At 58.3% G+C, this 16430-nt stretch overlaps 3 protein-coding genes across 5 annotated transcripts; 2 read left to right on the top strand and 1 right to left on the bottom strand.

Moving 5' to 3' along the window:
- Positions 1-14: 14 nt before the first annotated feature.
- On the bottom strand, positions 15-809 carry LOC127390620 (uncharacterized). Its single transcript, XM_051632445.1, has 2 exons — positions 787-809; positions 15-588 (listed from the first exon to the last, which is right to left on the bottom strand). Exons 1-2 carry the CDS (start codon positions 807-809, stop codon positions 15-17), a joined length of 597 nt encoding a protein of 198 aa, XP_051488405.1.
- On the top strand, positions 129-5075 carry RPUSD1 (RNA pseudouridine synthase domain containing 1). Of its 3 annotated transcripts, none has more exons than XM_051632503.1 (6): positions 129-654; positions 798-989; positions 1081-1204; positions 1317-1419; positions 1509-1610; positions 2241-5075. In XM_051632503.1, exons 2-6 carry the CDS (start codon positions 808-810, stop codon positions 2642-2644), a joined length of 915 nt encoding a protein of 304 aa, XP_051488463.1. In that variant the 5' UTR covers positions 129-654; positions 798-807; the 3' UTR covers positions 2645-5075. The 3 variants fall into 3 exon arrangements, with proteins under 3 accessions (XP_051488463.1, XP_051488465.1, XP_051488464.1); XM_051632505.1 differs by having other exon boundaries at positions 130-654; positions 850-989; XM_051632504.1 differs by having other exon boundaries at positions 130-654; positions 798-908.
- LOC127390618 (mesothelin-like protein) lies at positions 4257-15533 on the top strand. The gene is made up of 16 exons (XM_051632444.1): positions 4257-4322; positions 4877-4984; positions 5077-5326; positions 8401-8432; positions 8884-8933; positions 10522-10671; positions 10772-10862; positions 10948-11096; positions 11628-11841; positions 12042-12197; positions 12373-12521; positions 12787-12920; positions 13091-13191; positions 13378-13638; positions 14266-14827; positions 15451-15533. The coding sequence occupies exons 1-16, from the start codon at positions 4257-4259 to the stop codon at positions 15531-15533; spliced, it is 2556 nt and encodes an 851-aa protein (XP_051488404.1).
- Positions 15534-16430: the final 897 nt, after the last annotated feature.

Below are 16430 nucleotides of genomic sequence, written 5' to 3'. Positions count from 1 at the left end.
TCCGCCCGCCGCGCTCAGCGGGGCCGCCGCTGATTGGACAGAGCGCGGGGAGCTGGAGGCGGGGGCAGCGCTGATTGGACGCCGCCCGGCCGGCCGGAAGCGGAGGCGGCGCTGATTGGACGCGACGCGCAGCGCGGCGCCGCCGCAGCGATGTAGGCGCTGGGCGCTCCGCCCGGCCCGGGGACGGCGCTGCAGGTCGGGGCGCGGGCAGGACGCGGGTTGGGGTCCGGTCGGCGCCGTCCTTTCCGCCGGGCATGTCCCTCGGCCGTGTCCTGGGTCCCCAGCGCCATTTCCCGGGTCCCCACCGCCGTGTCCCCTCCGCCGTGCGTGTCCCCAGCGGGCGGGGGCGCCGCGGTGGCGGCCCGGCCCCGGCTGGCAGCGAGCGGGGCGCGGGGCTGGGAGCGGTGGGAGCAGGGACGGGGCTGGATCGGGCCGGCCCCGTGCGGCTGCGGGGCCTCCAGGCGTGACACCGGGACGGCGGCAGAGGTGGCCGGGCTGACACCGGGAGGCTGCAGGAGCCGTACGGCGTGGTGGCACCGGGACGGCTCTGGCTGTCGCACCGTGACAGCACCAGTACCCGTGTGCGACCTGCACCGAGTGACGGGGGTGACACAGGCGGCGTGACACGGGGATCGCTCTGGGACCCGCGCACCGGTACATTTCCAGCCCTGCTGTGTTCCCCAGCCCTGCCCCCTGCCCAGTCTCACTGGGTCCCTTTGCTCCCAGGGGCGCTGTGCCCACCCCGGGGGTGCACAGGCCGGAGGCTCAGCCCCCACTCCCCTTCACGCTCCCCGCAGGGCGCTGGCCATGGAGCCGGGCACCATCGACAACCTGTCCATCCTGTACCAGAGCCCTGACTTCATCGTGGTGAACAAGCACTGGGACATCCGCATCGACAGCAAGATGTGGTACGAGACCCTGACCCTGCAGAGCCAGCTCAAGCACCGCTTCCCCGAGCTGGCCGACCCCGACACCTACTACGGCTTCAGGTTGGGCTGGCGACCAGTCCCTGCCTCTGAGTTGGCCAGGGATGCTTCCCACGTGCCAGGGTTACTCCTCTGCCTCCCGTCCCCTCCCCAGGTTCTGCCACCAGCTGGACTTCTCCACCAGCGGGGCCCTCTGCGTGGCGCTCAACAAGGCCGCGGCAGGAAGCGCCTACAAGTGTTTTAAGGACCGGCTGGTGACCAAAGCCTATCTCGCCCTGGTAAGCTCGCCCTGCCGGCTCCTGCTCCTGGATGTGTCTGCTGAGCTTGCTAACTTGCTGCTTGTCCCGTCGTGCTGAGCCCGGGTTTGCCAACGGGCCTTGTGTCCTGCAGGTCAGGGGCCACGTCAGCCAGAGCCGCCTGACAATCCGCTACGCCATCGGGAAGAACACCACCGAGGGCATGACCCACATGATGTGCATCGAGGGGACGCAGGGTGAGCGGTCCCACACCCTCTGCGCTGCCCCCACCGCCCGGGCTGTGCTGTGAGGAGCTGACCCCCCCCCGCTCTGGATCTCGTTGCAGGCTGTGACAATCCCAAACCTTGCCAGTCGGAGCTGGTCGTGCTTGAGCACGGGTCCTACAGCGGAGACCCCGTAACCAAAGTGCTGCTGCAGCCGCTGACAGGTGGGGGCTGGGGGCTGCAGCCCTGTGGCTCTGACATGGTCCATGGGGCCATGGGTACAGAGCAGTGCCTGTCCCCAGCAGCACAAGGTGCTGAGGCAGAGGTGACAGAGGTGGAACCTGCACCTTCAGCCCTGGGCCTCGGTGGCAGTGTGGGCACATCCTGCAAAGTGAAACCTGGAAAGGGCTGAGCCATTTTGTGCGTTGTCACCTCCCAGCACCCTGCCCTCCGGGAGGGTTTCAAGGATAACCTCATGACGGAGCTGATGGAGAGGCTGAGGGAAGTGGGGTTGTTTAGTCTGGAGAAAAGGAGGCTGAGGGGTGGTTGGTCTCTTCTCCCAAGGAACAAGTGAAAGAACAAGAGGAAACAGCCTCAAGCTATGCCCGGGGAGGTTTAGATTGAATAACAGGAAAAATTCATTCACCAAGAGGGTTGTCAGGCCCTGGCACAGGCTGCCCAGGGCAGTGGTGGAGTCACCACCCCTGAAGGGCTTTAAAAGCCTTGTAGATGTGGTGCTGAGGGACATGGGTTAGTGGTGAATTTGGCTGTGCTGGGCTGGGCTCCACGATCAGAAAGGTCTTTTCCAACCCAGACAATGCTGTGTGATTCCTCCACTCCCGCTCTCTCCCTAGGGCGGACTCATCAGCTCCGGGTTCACTGCAGTGCCATCGGCCACCCCATCGTGGGGGACTTCACCTACAGCCACAGGAAGGACAGCAGTCCCTACAGGATGATGCTCCACGCCTACTACCTGCGCATCCCCACCGGCAAGGAGCTCATCGAGGTCTGTGCGCCCGACCCCTTCATCACCACCATGGACAGCAACTGGGTGCCCCACCACGTCACTCACCAGCTGGATGAGGTCATCCAGGAGCTGAAGGACAAAGTGGTGCAGAAGGTGGAAGAGGAGCAAAGCCAGGAAGCCGTGCTTGGTGGCAGAGAAGAAGAGGAGGCACGGAGCAAAGCCAGGAGCCCGGAGACGGAGGAGCAGCGATCCCGGTGTGAGCAGTGGTTGGCTGAGTGGGCTTTGGAGTGAGTTCCCACCACATCTCTGCATTTCCAGCCCAAGGCTCCCATTGTTGTCCCGGTGGGTCCCAGCAGAGCCCAGCGCTGACTCCACATCTGCACTCCCCGTAGTCTGTGGCTTCCCTCACTTCTGGGGCTGGGATTAGAGAGATTTTAGCAGTGATTAGGGTGAGTTTGGTTTTTAACGTACACATCATCCCTCTGGCCACTGGATGCCCCTTTCCTGATTCTGAGCCTCAGCAGCAGAGTCAGTGTGTCACATACCAGCTTAGAGTGACCCCAATGCTTTATGTCCCTGCCCTGGGGGCCCAAGCACAGCCGGAGCAGCAGGGCCACTGCCTTTGCCATGGGCACGATGGATATATCTGCAAACCCTCCCTGCATCTTAGGATGCTAAAATGCAGCCCAGCAAAGGGAGGGGAGAACATGCCGGGTGCAGCTTCTGTGCCCCTGCCCCCAATTCCCTTCATTCCAGCCTGCTGGAACACATGTTGTGTGGGAGGTGGGAGATCAGGAGGCTGAGGGGCAGCCTGGGGGGCACCAACAAATCCCCCTCTGGTCCCAGGGTGGCCCCATCTGTTTGATGGGCCCAGGCAGGCCCTGCCTGCCACTGAGAACCTGCTGCCTGCCCATCCCGGCCTGCCTCCAAGGACAAGCTGCCTGCCCATCCCTGCCCACACATTTTCCTTCCTGCTTCCACCCACGTGTGTCTTTTTAAAGGAGTGTTGAAGGTGAGCAAGTCGATACACATGGATTTTAAACTATTTTTTTTCGAATTTCTAAGAGAAAAACCTCATCATTTAGTGGTTCTGAAGTACGGGTGGTCTCGGAGACACGTATATTTTTAGTGCTTGTGTGGTCAGAGAGCCAGCAGCCCAAAGCTTTTTTAATAGATCTCATCATTCCTTCTACTGGCATTGCCTTTTCCTAGCACCCGCTTTTATCCTGGCTGGGGATGTAACCCTTGCTGAGACAGGTCAGAAGGCACAAGCTCCTTTCTGCTCTACCCAAATGAGGAGCAATAAGTATCATATCTTGGTCCTGTAGCTCCTCACTGGCTGGTTGCTGTGGGGTGCCAGTGCTGGGGGCAGGTCCTTTGGGTGGGCAGTCTGGGAGGGCTCTGGAGCAGCAAGAGCAACCAAGGAAAGGGTTGGAGCTGAGAGAACAGCCGAGGCCTGATACGAGGGGCAGGAAGGAGCTTGGCTCTCTGCAAGAAGAGTTTCTCTGGAGTTGCCCGTGCCGCTTCGCTCTCTCCTTCCCACCATTTCCAGCCCAAGGAGGATGTTTGGAGAACAAAGAGAGCAAGAGCAAGGCAGCAGGCATGGGCTGGAGGGACAGGGAAGGCTGGAGCCCGTCACATCCAGAGCACTGGTCCTTCAGCACCAAGCTGCCAAATCAGCAGGTGCCCAGAGTTATTGTCACCCTGCATTCCTGTCCTGTTTAACGTGCCCCTGACAGCAGTTTCACGCAACTAATATTCCTGCCCCGAAGGGGAATAAAGCAGCTCCGCCCTCTCCTTGGTGTGAGCGCACTGTGCGGGTCACTGAAACCCCACGGGGTGTTGCATTTCCTGTCCCTTGTGTCCCTGGGTGCTGGCAGCTGCCAGCTCACCATGTGGTGGCATGTGGCTGGAGATGAGGGGGCTGTCACCTTTGTTCCGTGTCTTGGCACCAAGTGCTGCTGTGACTGTGGGTTGGGGACAGGCACAAGGTGCAGGGCTCCGCAGGCACTGACTGGGGACTGTGGGCTCCTGAAATGTTGTCACGGAGGGGTTGGAGGAGCAGGAGACCTGTCTCCTTCCTCCCAGGCCTCATCCCTGCCCATCCCATCTCCCAGGAGTAGCTGGTAAGGGGAGGGGCAGCCACAGGCAGGTCTCAGAGCTGTAAGTTAAGACCAGGAACCTGTTTGTTGAAGAACGAGGTGACATTCTCAGGAGGCCCAGAGGAGTTACGGGTGAGATCTGCAGCAGCAGAGGCAGGACATAGCCATCCCTTCCCACAGCCTGTGGAGGGACTGTCCCCACTGTGTGACAGGGATGATTCTTCCCTCAGCTGCAGGGCTGGTGGTCACTAGGGGTGACGCGAGGGGACACGTGGTGCCCACACACAGGGGGAAGTGATGGACTGTCACTGCCAGGGGCTGGCACCCTGAGGAGCCCCCGCACCACCCAACAACCTCCTGCATTGCACCTTTACCTGACATTGCAGCAACCAGAGATAAATCTGCTTTCCTTGCCCTGCAGAGGGACGTTTTCCGCTTTCCAGCCCTGCTCCCTCGTCGCTGCCGCGGGGCCGTTCTCTGCACCGTCCACGAATCCACCGGTGTGTTGGGAACGGGGGGTCGTGATCAGGTGTGTGGCTCGTGACATCCTGCCCAGCTTGCTGTAACCCTTGTTCCTCGTTGCACGTTGCTGTAATAAACCATTCCCTGCGTACCCTGCAGTTCACCCTCTGGTCTCTCAATCCACCCCGTGCTGCCTGGGCTGGCGTCTTCCACAGTGTGGCCGGTGCGGTGCTGGGGGCTTCCAGGAATGAGCCCAGACCAGTCCAGCAGGACCAGCCCCAGGGCTTCAACCCGGCCAACCTGTTGTGGGTCCTCGCCCAGCTGAGATCCCCCTCCCTGGCCGAAACCACCTACCTGAAAGCCTTCCTGGATTTAGTAACTCTGACACAGATGACCAAGGATGCCCGAGGTGGCTGGGGCAGATGCCGCTGTCCTGGCCCTTCCCCTGCCCACCCTGCCCTCTGCCCAATCCCAGCAGCTGGGATTGACCCCAACCAACGAGCAGAAGCAGAAGAAAAATTCCTAATTTCAAAACATAGCAGCTCTTCCTGGCAGGGAAATGGGGAAGCAGCCCCAGAGCTCCTGGGGTTTAGGAGGTGCACAGGGAAAGCTGCTGCCATGCAAGTTTTCCATATAACTCTTGCACATTCCTTGGGTTGGAAAAGCTGGAAAAGTGAGCAAAGACCCAAAGGAATTATTTGCAGTCTTCAGGCTGTGAGGTTTTTAGGGTTAAAACCCTGGCAAGGGTGGAGAAGCAGCTGGTTAAGAGGAGGGAGCATTTCCAGCCCATCTGGCCAGCCTGGGGAAGGGATTAGGCAGATGCTTCCCAGCAAGTACAGGTTTGGGGTGGATTTTCCTGTGCCTGCTCCTCCTGGGGTTGTTTCAGGGTTGGTTTTAAGCTCCATGGGGACACAGCAAGACACAGTGACCTGCGAAGGGCCCCCATGTGCTCCTGCCCTCGTGCTCCAGCCACCTCTGACCATCCAGCCTGCAGCAGGGGCTGTCCCCCACCAGCAGCCTCATAGCAAACAATTTTCTGTAATTTTACCACTCTAATGAGAGCTATTTTTACAGGAAATCCTTCCAAAATAGAAACCAGAATCACCTGCGGGTGTTGAGCAAGCCCTGGTGCTGCAGGACTGGTTGCTCTGTGGAGGGTGGGGATGGGGACACCATGGCTGGGAGCACTGGGGGATGGCACACTCTGCTCATCACTGTGCCAGCAGGTCCAAGGACCCTTTGTGAAGGCTGGTGTCCCCAAACCCAGCTGAGCAGGTGGCGCAGCCAGGCTGCCAGCCCAGCCACCCACTGCCAACAGCTCTTACCCTTCCTTTTTTCCCAGGATAAAGTCTCAGGTAACATGTCTGGTGCTGCACAGGGTCAGGCTCCTCCAGGTTTTCCTCATCCAGCCTCAGAAAGGCTTTGCCTCCTTACTTTCTGGTCTCCTTCTTTATGGCACGTGCTGGGTGGCATTTCCAAGCAGGTTCAGAAGTGGAGAAAGCTGTAAAAAAAGGGAACAGGATTGTCCATGGTCAAGGCCAAAAGGACAAGTTTGGATGGGGAGCACGTCCCAGAGGAGTGCTGAGCCCATCACCCAGGACTTGGTTGTTCTGCACCCTGGTTGCCCTATCAAATAGCCCCCTGAATAGCTCAAAGGTCTTTCACTAATCAGGAGGAAGTTCCTCCATCAGGAGCCCAGAAATCACCAAACCAGGCCATTCAAGCCATTTGCCCCGAAGTTCAAAGTGACGTTTTACAAAAGAAAAAAAAACAACCCACAAAACCCAACAAACACACACCAAAAAAAAACCCCACACCCAACAACAAAACCAAGCCCAGAAGAGAAAGCAGCTTTACAAAACACTGTTGAGAAACTGCCCCGTCACACCCCAGTTTCAGAGCAACATCCCCACCCCGCAGCAGATAAGTGCCGAGTTGTCCCCAGCCCCATCCCGGCCCATCCCCAGGACAGCAGGTGGGTGAGCACCTTCTCTGGAGCAGAAGCTTCATCCCAGAGCCAGATCCCTCCTGGAAGGTGAGCAACATAACCAGGGCACCAGTGGGATTCAGGGACCATAACAAGACTTAGCGGGAAAATTCCAGGGCAATAAGGTAATTGCTCTGGGCAACCCATTCCTGGAGCAGGGATTAATTTCCTGACAGGGTTTCTAGCTGAGGGGTTTGGGGTTGGGGACAGGGGAGGGTGATGCCTGCTGGTGCTCCTCCACTGGGTTGCACTGGATTTCTCCCAGCCTGTGTTGGTGTGGTCCATGCAGAGCCAGGGGATGGAGGGGGACTCTGTCCCTGCAGGGCACAGGCAGGAGCTGGGCTCTGGGTGTCAGAAAGAACAGTTTATGGTGGAGTTTCTTTTAATAACAGATGGAGAATGAAGGTCTGTTTTCTCTTATTTAGGATTTAAAACCCTCTCCCTTGGGTGCAGGGGCTTGTGTGGGCACTCAGAGAGGACGGGTGGGCACGCTGGCCTGCAGTGCTCCACAGCTCCAGCCCCAGCATCGGACAAAGGAATCAGCTCCAGGACTATTCCCAGCCCAGCCAACTGCCAGCACCATCCCGGGGGTGAGACACACTCCCTGGCTCTGAGGAAGAAGCCCTGGAACAGCCACCATGGTGTGGGCAGCCCCAGCCACTTCTCTCTGCCTCCGTGAGTTACCCCTTGTCCCCCTCAAGCTGATCCTGCCCAGGACCCCCCAGCACTGGGGATGCTCCAGCCCACCCTGCTTTTCATTCCCAACCCTCTTGGCTTTGGCACTGCCTGGGCACTGCCTCCTGCTCCCACCAGCATCCACAGGGAGCTTGCCCAGCTGCTGCCAGCACCGTGTTAGAAATCTGCATGAAAACACTTTTCCAGGGGCAGATTCCTCACTTTTTTTGTCCTGCAAACCCATCCCGAGGCACCCCGGGTTGTCAGGGCTGGCAGAGGCTGCAGGGCAGCACAGGGGGATGCAGGGTGGTCACCAGCATTTACCAAATATTATTCAATTAAGAAAAATGGTATTAAATTTAAAATATTAAAATAATTTAATTAAATAATATTGTAGAATAAATATTTATCAACACAATGATAATTATATTTAGCTTTTAAATAGTTAATTATATTATGAGCTATATTATAGTTATTTAAATAATATGTAATCATGTTGAATTAAAAAGTAAAAAGTAATCAATTAATTTACATTAATTTACATTTAATAAATTGATAAATAAATTAATTTCAATTTTAAAACTAAGAAAAGGCCCTTCCCAGAATTTAAACATGAACCTGCTTTAGAACAGCCCCCAGTTGCCTGTACATACAGTCATGGATAGCACAGACGTTCCATAGCATGGACACCCCATAGCATGGACACCCCATAGCACGGACACCCCATAGCACGGATGTTCATAGCATGGATGTTCATAGCACAGACATTCCATACATTCCCTAGCATGGATGTTTCACAACCCCCTCCCGCTTCCTTGCAGGTTTCTCCACAGACCTGGCGAAAGTGGCAGTGGTGAGTCCCCCCCGGCTGCTCCAGTGCCTCCCAGTACACCAGGGCTTTGCTGGAACACGGCAGAGCTGCTGTGGGTCCCCAGTCCTCTGCTCCCCTCAGCAGACCCTGTCCCCTCCCGTCCCCTCCCTCGCTCACCCGCTGTCGGGCAGTGTCCCTGCCCTGCTCGCAAGCCAAGGGCTGGGACCCTAGACCTGATGGGCACCCCAGGTCCCCCCAGCTGTGGGGGAGCTGGGACAGACCCCCTGTTGAAGGGTCCCCACTCCTGAGAGTAGCTGTGGTGGCTTTTGTCCCTGCCCGTGAGCCAGGGCAGGCTCGGGGCTGCGGCAGCTCTCAGCCGCCAGCAGCCACCGGGAGCACCGGCCGGCTCGGATCCCGTTCCCCGCTCCATCCCTGGGGGTTTAAATCCCTGTGCTCCTGGCGGGGCTGAGCGTCCCCCCATCCTCCTCCTCAGGCCACCCTGATCATCGGAGCTGTCCTGTCTGCCGCCGAGCAACACCCTGAGTAAGTGCCACCCCCAGGACAAGGGTGCCAGACAAGCGGGGGGTCCCTGGGGGGGCCCGGGGGGCCGGGCAGGCGTGGGTGGATGTTGCGTTTCTCTCCGCATCCGTGTCACGGCCGCTGTGACAGGTGACTTGGGCCGGAGAGGATTTAGAGTCTTGAGCAGCCGGTTCTGGAGCTGGGGCCGCAGCTGCCGGGGCTGCCGCAGCACAAACACACCGAGCGCTTCCTTCCCTTTCGCGGGGCTGACTCGGGTGTAACCAGAGCCTCCCCCGAGCCGAAATCCAGGCTCCAGTGGCTCCTCCCTCACCCAGCTCCCAGGGGATGGTGGGCACCTCTGCCACCACCCTGGCCACGGGGACGGGCACCCTCCCGGCTGACAGGACATGCCCTTTGTCCCCACCGCTGGCATCAGGGGACAGCTTCATGACATCCCCGTGGTATTCCCGCTTACCTCACGCAGTCGTGGTTGGGATGAAGGGGGAAGTTCCCAAGGGAATGAGCAGGCTTGACCTCCACGGGGTGCTGGGGAGCTAAAGCTGACGATGAGCTGCAGCCCTGTCTCCTCCCCGCAGCCTCTGGGCCGGGGTCCTGCGGGGGTTCCCGTGCCTCCCGGCCCGCCCCCTGCCCGCCGCTGCCCGCCTGGCCTTGGCCCGGGGGCTGCAAAACAACCCAGCGGAGCTGAGCCGTGTCCAGGTGGGCAGGGGAGGGGCTGCACACCCCGCAGAGCCCGGCGGGGAGGTGGCAAAGGGGCTCTCGGCACCTCGGCATTGGCAAGCCCTGCCTCTCTCTGCCCAGCTCTCCTGCCTGGCCCGCCTGCTCTCTGCCAGGAACCTGACGGCTGATTTCGGCAGGTACCCGCCCGACCTGCTGCTCTTCTTTGAGTCAAGGGCAGCACACGGCTGTGGTTTTGGGGCTGAATCACTTCATCCAGGGGCCCTGGCACACCCCAGGGCACGTGGAGCTCTCTGAGGAGGAGAGTGTTACAAAAATCACCTGTGTCTGCGGGCACCCTCAGACCCACACGGGACATTTCCAGCCCTGCAGACCCCCTGGTTCTCTCCTCACCCCGCTTCTCTCCAAGGATAGGGCCTTGCTGGGCATGGCGTGGGATGCATGGAGTTGGGTGGCTCCCATCCTATGTCCAAGATGTCCTCTCCTGGTGAGAGGAGACTCCCCAGCCCTGAGCAGCTCAGCAGCTCATTGCTCAGAAAGGAGTGATCACTTAAAAGGACTCTCCCTATATATCCCCAAAAGCAACATTACAGACCTTCTGGTGGAGATGAGGGGCCCTTCACCCCGTTCCTCCTCTCCATGCTGGCTCTTGCTCCCCACAGTTTGGCCGAGGTGGACAGTGGGACCTGTGGAGCCTTTTACACCCGTGCTTCCCATGGGAACCTGGACCTGCTGCCCAAGGGCTCAGTCCAGCGGCGGGAGCTGCTGCAACGGGCACTGACCTGCCTGGTGAGGGGGAGAAGAGCTGGGGGGTGGCCAGGGTCCCCTGCACCCCTCACCGTGTGCTTGTACGAGGGCTGGATTGTCTCTCCCAGGGGGTGAGGAGCAGCCACTTGCATCCTGAGCAGCTCAGCAGCCTTGGGGCACTGGTGTGTGACATGGAGCCTGAGACCATCACAGCCTCAGACCCCAGTGTCCTGGAGAACCTGAAGCTCTGCCCAGAGCTGACAGGGGCCCAGCAGGACGCCCTCAATGCTGTGCTCCTTGGGGGTGGCACAGTGTATGGGTAAGGAGCCTCCACCTGCCCTTATGGGGCAGGCGGTGCGTGGGCAGGGTGGTGGACCCACCAGCTGGACCAACACCCAACCTTCTCCTGACCTCCACAGGGACCCTTCCAGCTGGGATTTACAGACTCTACAAAGTTTGGGGCCGCTCGTGCTGGCTTTGAACCAGACCACACTGAGCTTGGTGGCCAAGGTAAGTGCCCTCCTCGAGAGCTCGAGGGGAGCTGCCCTTCAGCCCCCTAAGGCTGCAGGACCCAGCACCCTCTGCCCCCCTACAGGCAACACGGGAGGCTTTTGGCAGGACAATCGCAGCCACTTACAGCAGCCAGGGACATTCCCAGTGGGAAAAGTCCCTGACCCTCCTCAGGGCCTTCCCAGCAGCAGTGGCTTTGTCTCGACCCAGGCTGAAGAGGACCACAGAAGGTGAGTGTCTCCCTTCACCGTGGCCATCCTAGAGCAGTTCAGAGCTCTTGGGGGGCAAAATGTTCCTGGAATGATTGGCATTTGTGTGCCCCCAGAAAGATGGACAGGACTGGGCAGAAAACTGTGGGATTCCTATAAAGCCACTGGGCAGTTGGGGGGAAACACCCCTACAGCCTGTTGGGGTGTTTGCTCTTACCTGGGAGCAGAAATACGGCAGGAGCAGCCAGGAATGAGCTGGAGCAGAGGAGAAAACTCCTGGAGTTGAGCAGGGGAGGATGCTGCAAGACCAGAGGATACTCATGTGGGTTCACCTTGCCCAAGCATTTCTTGTTGCCTTGAACAGCACAAAGCCCACAAGGTCTGCAGAAACATCAGCAGGCTCCTCAGGAGTAACTTTAAGGAATGAAAGCAAATAAGGTTCCTTCACAGGCTGGGGAGCCAGGGGCTGGGAGGATGATTCACAGTCCCTGATTCCATGTGCCTCCACTGGAGCTTTTCTGGGGCCACGGGGCAGGATCAGGGCCAAGGTGGGAAGGGAAGAAACACCTGACATGTCCTTCCTGCCCACAGGCTGCTCATCCAGCCCCATCACAGCCAGCACCATCTCCACCTTGTTAGTCCTCACATACAGCATCGAGGAGTTCAACCTGTGCCTGAGCGATGAGGTTTTAAAAGCAAACCTGGAGCTGCTGTCTGAGCAGCCCCTCCCCACGACGTACCTCAGGGTCCTGAAAAGAAAGCTGTCACAGGTGAGGGGTGACACAGGGCAGGAGCCCTGGCACAGCCCCCCTGCTGGCACGGGCACGCTCCGGGATGGGCGAGACCAGCTGCGGGAATGGGCATCACCAGCCATGGGGATGAAGGCACCTGAGCAGGTCCTTTGTGCCCACTTCTGCCTTCGTTTCCCTCCCCTGACCCTCTTCTCCACCCCTCCGGCCTGGCCCTACAGATTTACCCCTCGGGGATCCCGGAGAAGCAGCTGAAGGAGCTCGGGACACTGTCCCGCCTGTACACGCCGAAGGAGATCAGCCAGTGGATGGTGACCTCCAGTGACACACTCCTGGCCCTGCTTGACCCCTCAGATGGCCAGTGGAACCCTGCCCAGGTAAACCCATGGCAGCAGAGGGGTTCAGGCGCTGGTGACCCCAAACTGGGACCACTGGGTGCCAGAGCCCAGCTCAGGTGTTGCCCGAGGGCAGCACGGCAGCCTTGCAGCACAGGCATTTCTCCTGGGAGCATCTGCCTTCCCTGCCTGCAACCACCTGAACTGTGTTTCCCAGGTCAACCAGCTGCTGAAAAGGTACAGGGCCCTGGGGGGCACCTTGATGGGCTCCACCTTGACGGGGCCCTTGCTCCAGACAATTGGGGGGAGAAACCTGTGTAATCTGCAGGAGGAGCAGATCGATAAAATACCTCTAGAATCCATCAGGTAAGAAACTTTTTAGGGATGTTTTCCATCCTATGAGGCCCTTGGGGCCACAGGGGAAGTGGATGGTGGGATGCAGGCTCCCACCTCTGTTTTGGCTGTGCCCACTTGCAGGCAGCAAAATGGGATCCCTGTCCTGCTCCCAACTCCTGAGCCCCCAGCATTGCAGGCAGGGACAGTCCACTTGTCTCCTCCCACCAACAAAAGGGCTTTACCTGTGGTTGGGGTGGTGCCCCCAGCACTAACCTGTGACCTTCTCTCTTCCCAGGACTGCTGGGCAGTTAAACATTTCTTCCTGCTCTCAAACGAAGAAGGACCAGCTCTACAGAAAAGCCCATGAGGTCTTTGGTGACAAGGCTGAGTCCACCAGTGTCTATTACTGCCACATTTGGCCATACCTGGGTAGGTGCTTCAGCCTTCACCTTCCTTCCCACAGCAATGGAGGTGGGACACCCCTTCTTCTGCCGGGGGGGTTCAGCCACCCTAGAGACACACCTGGCAGTCTCCAGAGCCCCTCCAAAAGTGCTGGCAGTGTTTGCACGTGTCTAGGTGTCCCCTATACTTTCTTCAAGGTGGAGCTCCAGCAGATGACCTGAAAAGCTTGGCTAAGAGAGGCACTGCCATAAACATGGACATGGGCACCTTCCTTAACCTAAATCCCAAGGAACTGCAGGTACCTCCCTGGGAATCTGCAGGGCTGACTGTGGGGAGAGGCCACAGCCCCATCACATCACCAAGGCCCTGTTTCTTTACCCTTTTAAACTTTCTTTTGGAAGTTAGGACTTGCTCTGCAGTCCCATTAGAAAAGCACTTGGTGGTGGTGCTGAGGATGAGCAAAGATGATGTGTTTGTGTTGCAGAAACTCAGCATCATGGATGTGAAAAATTTGCTTGGGAAAAACCTCCATTACCTGAAGGCAGCTGAAAACGAGACGGTGGTGGTGGACTGGGTGAAGAGACAGTCCCAGCAGGAGCTGGACTGTATCCTGGGAATTGGCCTGCAAGGGGGGATGGTGGAGCCCAACCCCACAGGGACTCACACCCCTCCTCACCCCACTGCCTCAGCCAGCACCACAGACCTTGTCCCCATGCCCACCACCCTCACCACTGCCCCCATCCCTGTTGGCATGAGCAGTCACCCTACCTCTAATTCAAGCACCAGCCCCTCTGAGGCCCCCACCCCAAGCACGCTCAGCCCAACCCCCCCAGACAGCATTTCCAGTGCTTCCCCCAGTGCTGCTGGGGGTCCTGCTCCCACCTCCACCCAACCTGCTCCCACCTCCACCCAACCTGCTCCCACCTCCACCACCCAACCTGCTCCCACCTCCACTCAGCCTGCTCCCTTCTCTGCCACTCAGCCTGCTCCCACCTCCACCACCCAACCTGCTCCCACCTCCACCCAACCTGCTCCCACCTCCACTCAACCTGCTCCCACCTCCACCACCCAACCTGCTCCCACCTCCACCCAACCTGCTCCCTTCTCTGCCACCCAACCTGCTCCCACCTCCACCCAACCTGCTCCCTTCTCTGCCACCCAACCTGCTCCCTTCTCTGCCACCCAACCTGCTCCCTTCTCTGCCACCCAACCTGCTCCCACCTCCACCACCCAACCTGCTCCCTTCTCTGCCACCCAACCTGCTCCCACCTCCACCACCCAACCTGCTCCCTTCTCTGCCACCCAACCTGCTCCCACCTCCATCCAACCTGCTCTCACTACAGGCTCTGTCATCCCATGCTCCACACACCAGTCTGCCAGCTCAAGTAAGGCCACCCCTCCTGGTGCCACCCTCCTCACCACCCTCCTCACTGCTGTCAAGTCCAACACCACCTCTCCCAGCTCCGTCCCACCCGCTGCTCATGGGACCACCACCCCCAGTGTTGGTACTAACCCAGCTGTTACCTTCCACAACACCAGCACACCCTTGGTGTCCATGAGCCCTCCAGCACCTGGGGGTACCACCCACCCCACTCCTGCCACCCATAGCACCATCACCCTGAGCACCCACAACCCTCCCAGCACCCCTGCCCCTAACTCCACCTCTCCACCCGCCACCTCCACAGCCACAGAAATTAACCTCTCTCCTCACAAGCCCACCTTGATTCCCAGCTCCACCATCTCCACCCAGAAGAGTGTTGTCTCCTCAGTGGCCGAGACTACAACATTGCCTTGCACGACCAGTGCCCCTCCAGCACCTCCCAGCCCTTCTTCCACCACCACCAGCAGTGAGACCACTGAAAAGACACCCACAGCCGTGCCAGAGACCCCGAGACCAACACCTGATGGATACATCCACGTGGTGCCTGAAGCTGGTAAGACACAAATGCTCAGAGTCCGGAAAGGCTTAGGAACTGATGGTGGGGCAGAAGTCTTGACCCCCAAGGAGCAGCTGATCCACCTTGTTCCTGGGCAGACTCAGTACTGGTGTGCTGTTGTCCACAAGAAACCCCAAGTAGCTCCTGGCTAGACAAAGGGTCTCTCCAGGGTGTTACAGCCCCTGGGTCTGCAGCACACTGCCTGCAGCCCCCCTGCAGCTGCACCTCGAGATGTCTCATCACACACAGAACCCCTCAACCACCCTGCAGGAAGCTGGAACAATTCTGTTAAGGCAGTGCCTGCTGGTCACAAGGCAGGGATCTGGCCTGCCCAGCGTCCCCCAGCAGGCGCTGCTGCAGCAGCCCTAGGACCAGGAGCTGTTTAACCCGACAGAGCTACACCCGTGGCTTGGATGATTCAAACAGATTGATTCCTGCTTTACACTGGGGAAAGCAAGGACAGACTCAGTCCTGCTCGCTATTCATGGCCAGGTGACATCTAGGGGTTGTCCTGACAGGTGGATCCTCCAGGTACCCGAGTCCCAAAGCAGCTCTGCTGCCCTGACAGCTCACATGTGTTTGGAGAATCCAGTGCTATCTCATTTCTCTTCTCCACCTAGGATCAGGATCCAGACCCTCCTCCTGCCTCGTGCCCATCCTGGTGGCAGCCTTGGGAAGCTCCCTTCTCTGGGGGCTCCTCTGACATGGCCACCACCTCCAGCTCCTCACCCACGGGATCCTGCCTTTCATTTCCACCATCCTGCAAAACATCTGTGCTGGTCAATTCCCTGCTGGAAAGCAGAAACCCAGCAAAGGAAGAGAGTTTGCCCACTTGATACCAGCACAGGATTTCCTTATTACTCCTGAGGCTGGGCAGTGAAAGGAGGACAGGTGTTTTTCCAGCCCAAAGCACCCACCAGGTACTTACTACCTAGTTGCTCTGTGTAACACAGTTACCAGCACCAGTGCCTGCTCTGAGCAGGCATCACTGCTGGCAGAGGGGTCAGTCCTGCCAGCCCTACTTGCACTGGGAGTTATTTTACTTCTAAGCAGTCCCACTGGGACCTGCTGGACCAGTGGGACAACTCAGGGATCTGTGTTACTTGCCACTGCAGAAGCAGCAGAACAGGGCCCAGCACCACAGTCTGGAAGCTCAGAGATCCACACAATCATATTTAACTTGTTTCATGAACTTAGGAGATTTTTGATCAAGATGTGTACACAAACCTTGCTAGAGGGATGATCAATTGGAGATAATTTATCTTTATTACTGTACAAAGCTATAGAATAAAACAATCAACTCCTTTTTTCCTACTCAAATGTGTCCTTTGATGTGTCCTCATGCTTCATAGTGCAGTTTTATCTAGCTAGGTTAAATCTAAACATTTTCTACTTCTTTTGCTCTGACTCTCCTCATTATCAGATGTCTCCTCCTCCAACAGCTCTACTACAAGAGAGTGTTTCTCTCTCCAACTTGCAGACCTTCCACTCAGTAATTTCCTTCCCTGCAGGCTGGGGAGATTCCTGCTTCTCAGTTGTTGAGAGTCAAGGTCAAAGAAACAAATCAAGATTTGTGCTGGGGATCAACCTGTTAATGCTG

The sequence above is a fragment of the Apus apus genome, chromosome 14, assembly GCF_020740795.1.
Source record: "Apus apus isolate bApuApu2 chromosome 14, bApuApu2.pri.cur, whole genome shotgun sequence".
In the NCBI taxonomy this organism is placed as follows: Eukaryota; Metazoa; Chordata; class Aves; order Apodiformes; family Apodidae; genus Apus; species Apus apus.
The sequence above is the reverse complement of the archived record's forward strand: the minus strand, read 5'-3'. Positions and strand labels throughout refer to the sequence as shown.

Bases quoted from the DNA above. Each gene is read 5' to 3' on its own strand.
- LOC127390620 (XM_051632445.1), bottom strand. From the start codon at position 809: ATGGCCAGCGCCCTGCGGGGAGC. The intron at 589-786 runs GTGAAGGGGAGT...CACTCGGTGCAG, and splicing joins GCCAGCGCCCTGCGGGGAGC to GTCGCACACGGGTACTGGTG.
- LOC127390618 (XM_051632444.1), top strand. From the start codon at position 4,257: ATGTGGCTGGAGATGAGGGGGCTGTCACCTTTGTTCCGTGTCTTGGCA. The intron at 8,433-8,883 runs GTGAGTCCCCCC...CCTCCTCCTCAG, and splicing joins ACCTGGCGAAAGTGGCAGTG to GCCACCCTGATCATCGGAGC. The intron at 10,863-10,947 runs GTAAGTGCCCTC...GCCCCCCTACAG, and splicing joins CACTGAGCTTGGTGGCCAAG to GCAACACGGGAGGCTTTTGG.
- RPUSD1 (XM_051632503.1), top strand. From the start codon at position 808: ATGGAGCCGGGCACCATCGACAACCTGTCCATCCTGTACCAGAGCCCT. The intron at 1,205-1,316 runs GTAAGCTCGCCC...TGTGTCCTGCAG, and splicing joins CCAAAGCCTATCTCGCCCTG to GTCAGGGGCCACGTCAGCCA. The intron at 1,611-2,240 runs GTGGGGGCTGGG...CTCTCTCCCTAG, and splicing joins GCTGCTGCAGCCGCTGACAG to GGCGGACTCATCAGCTCCGG.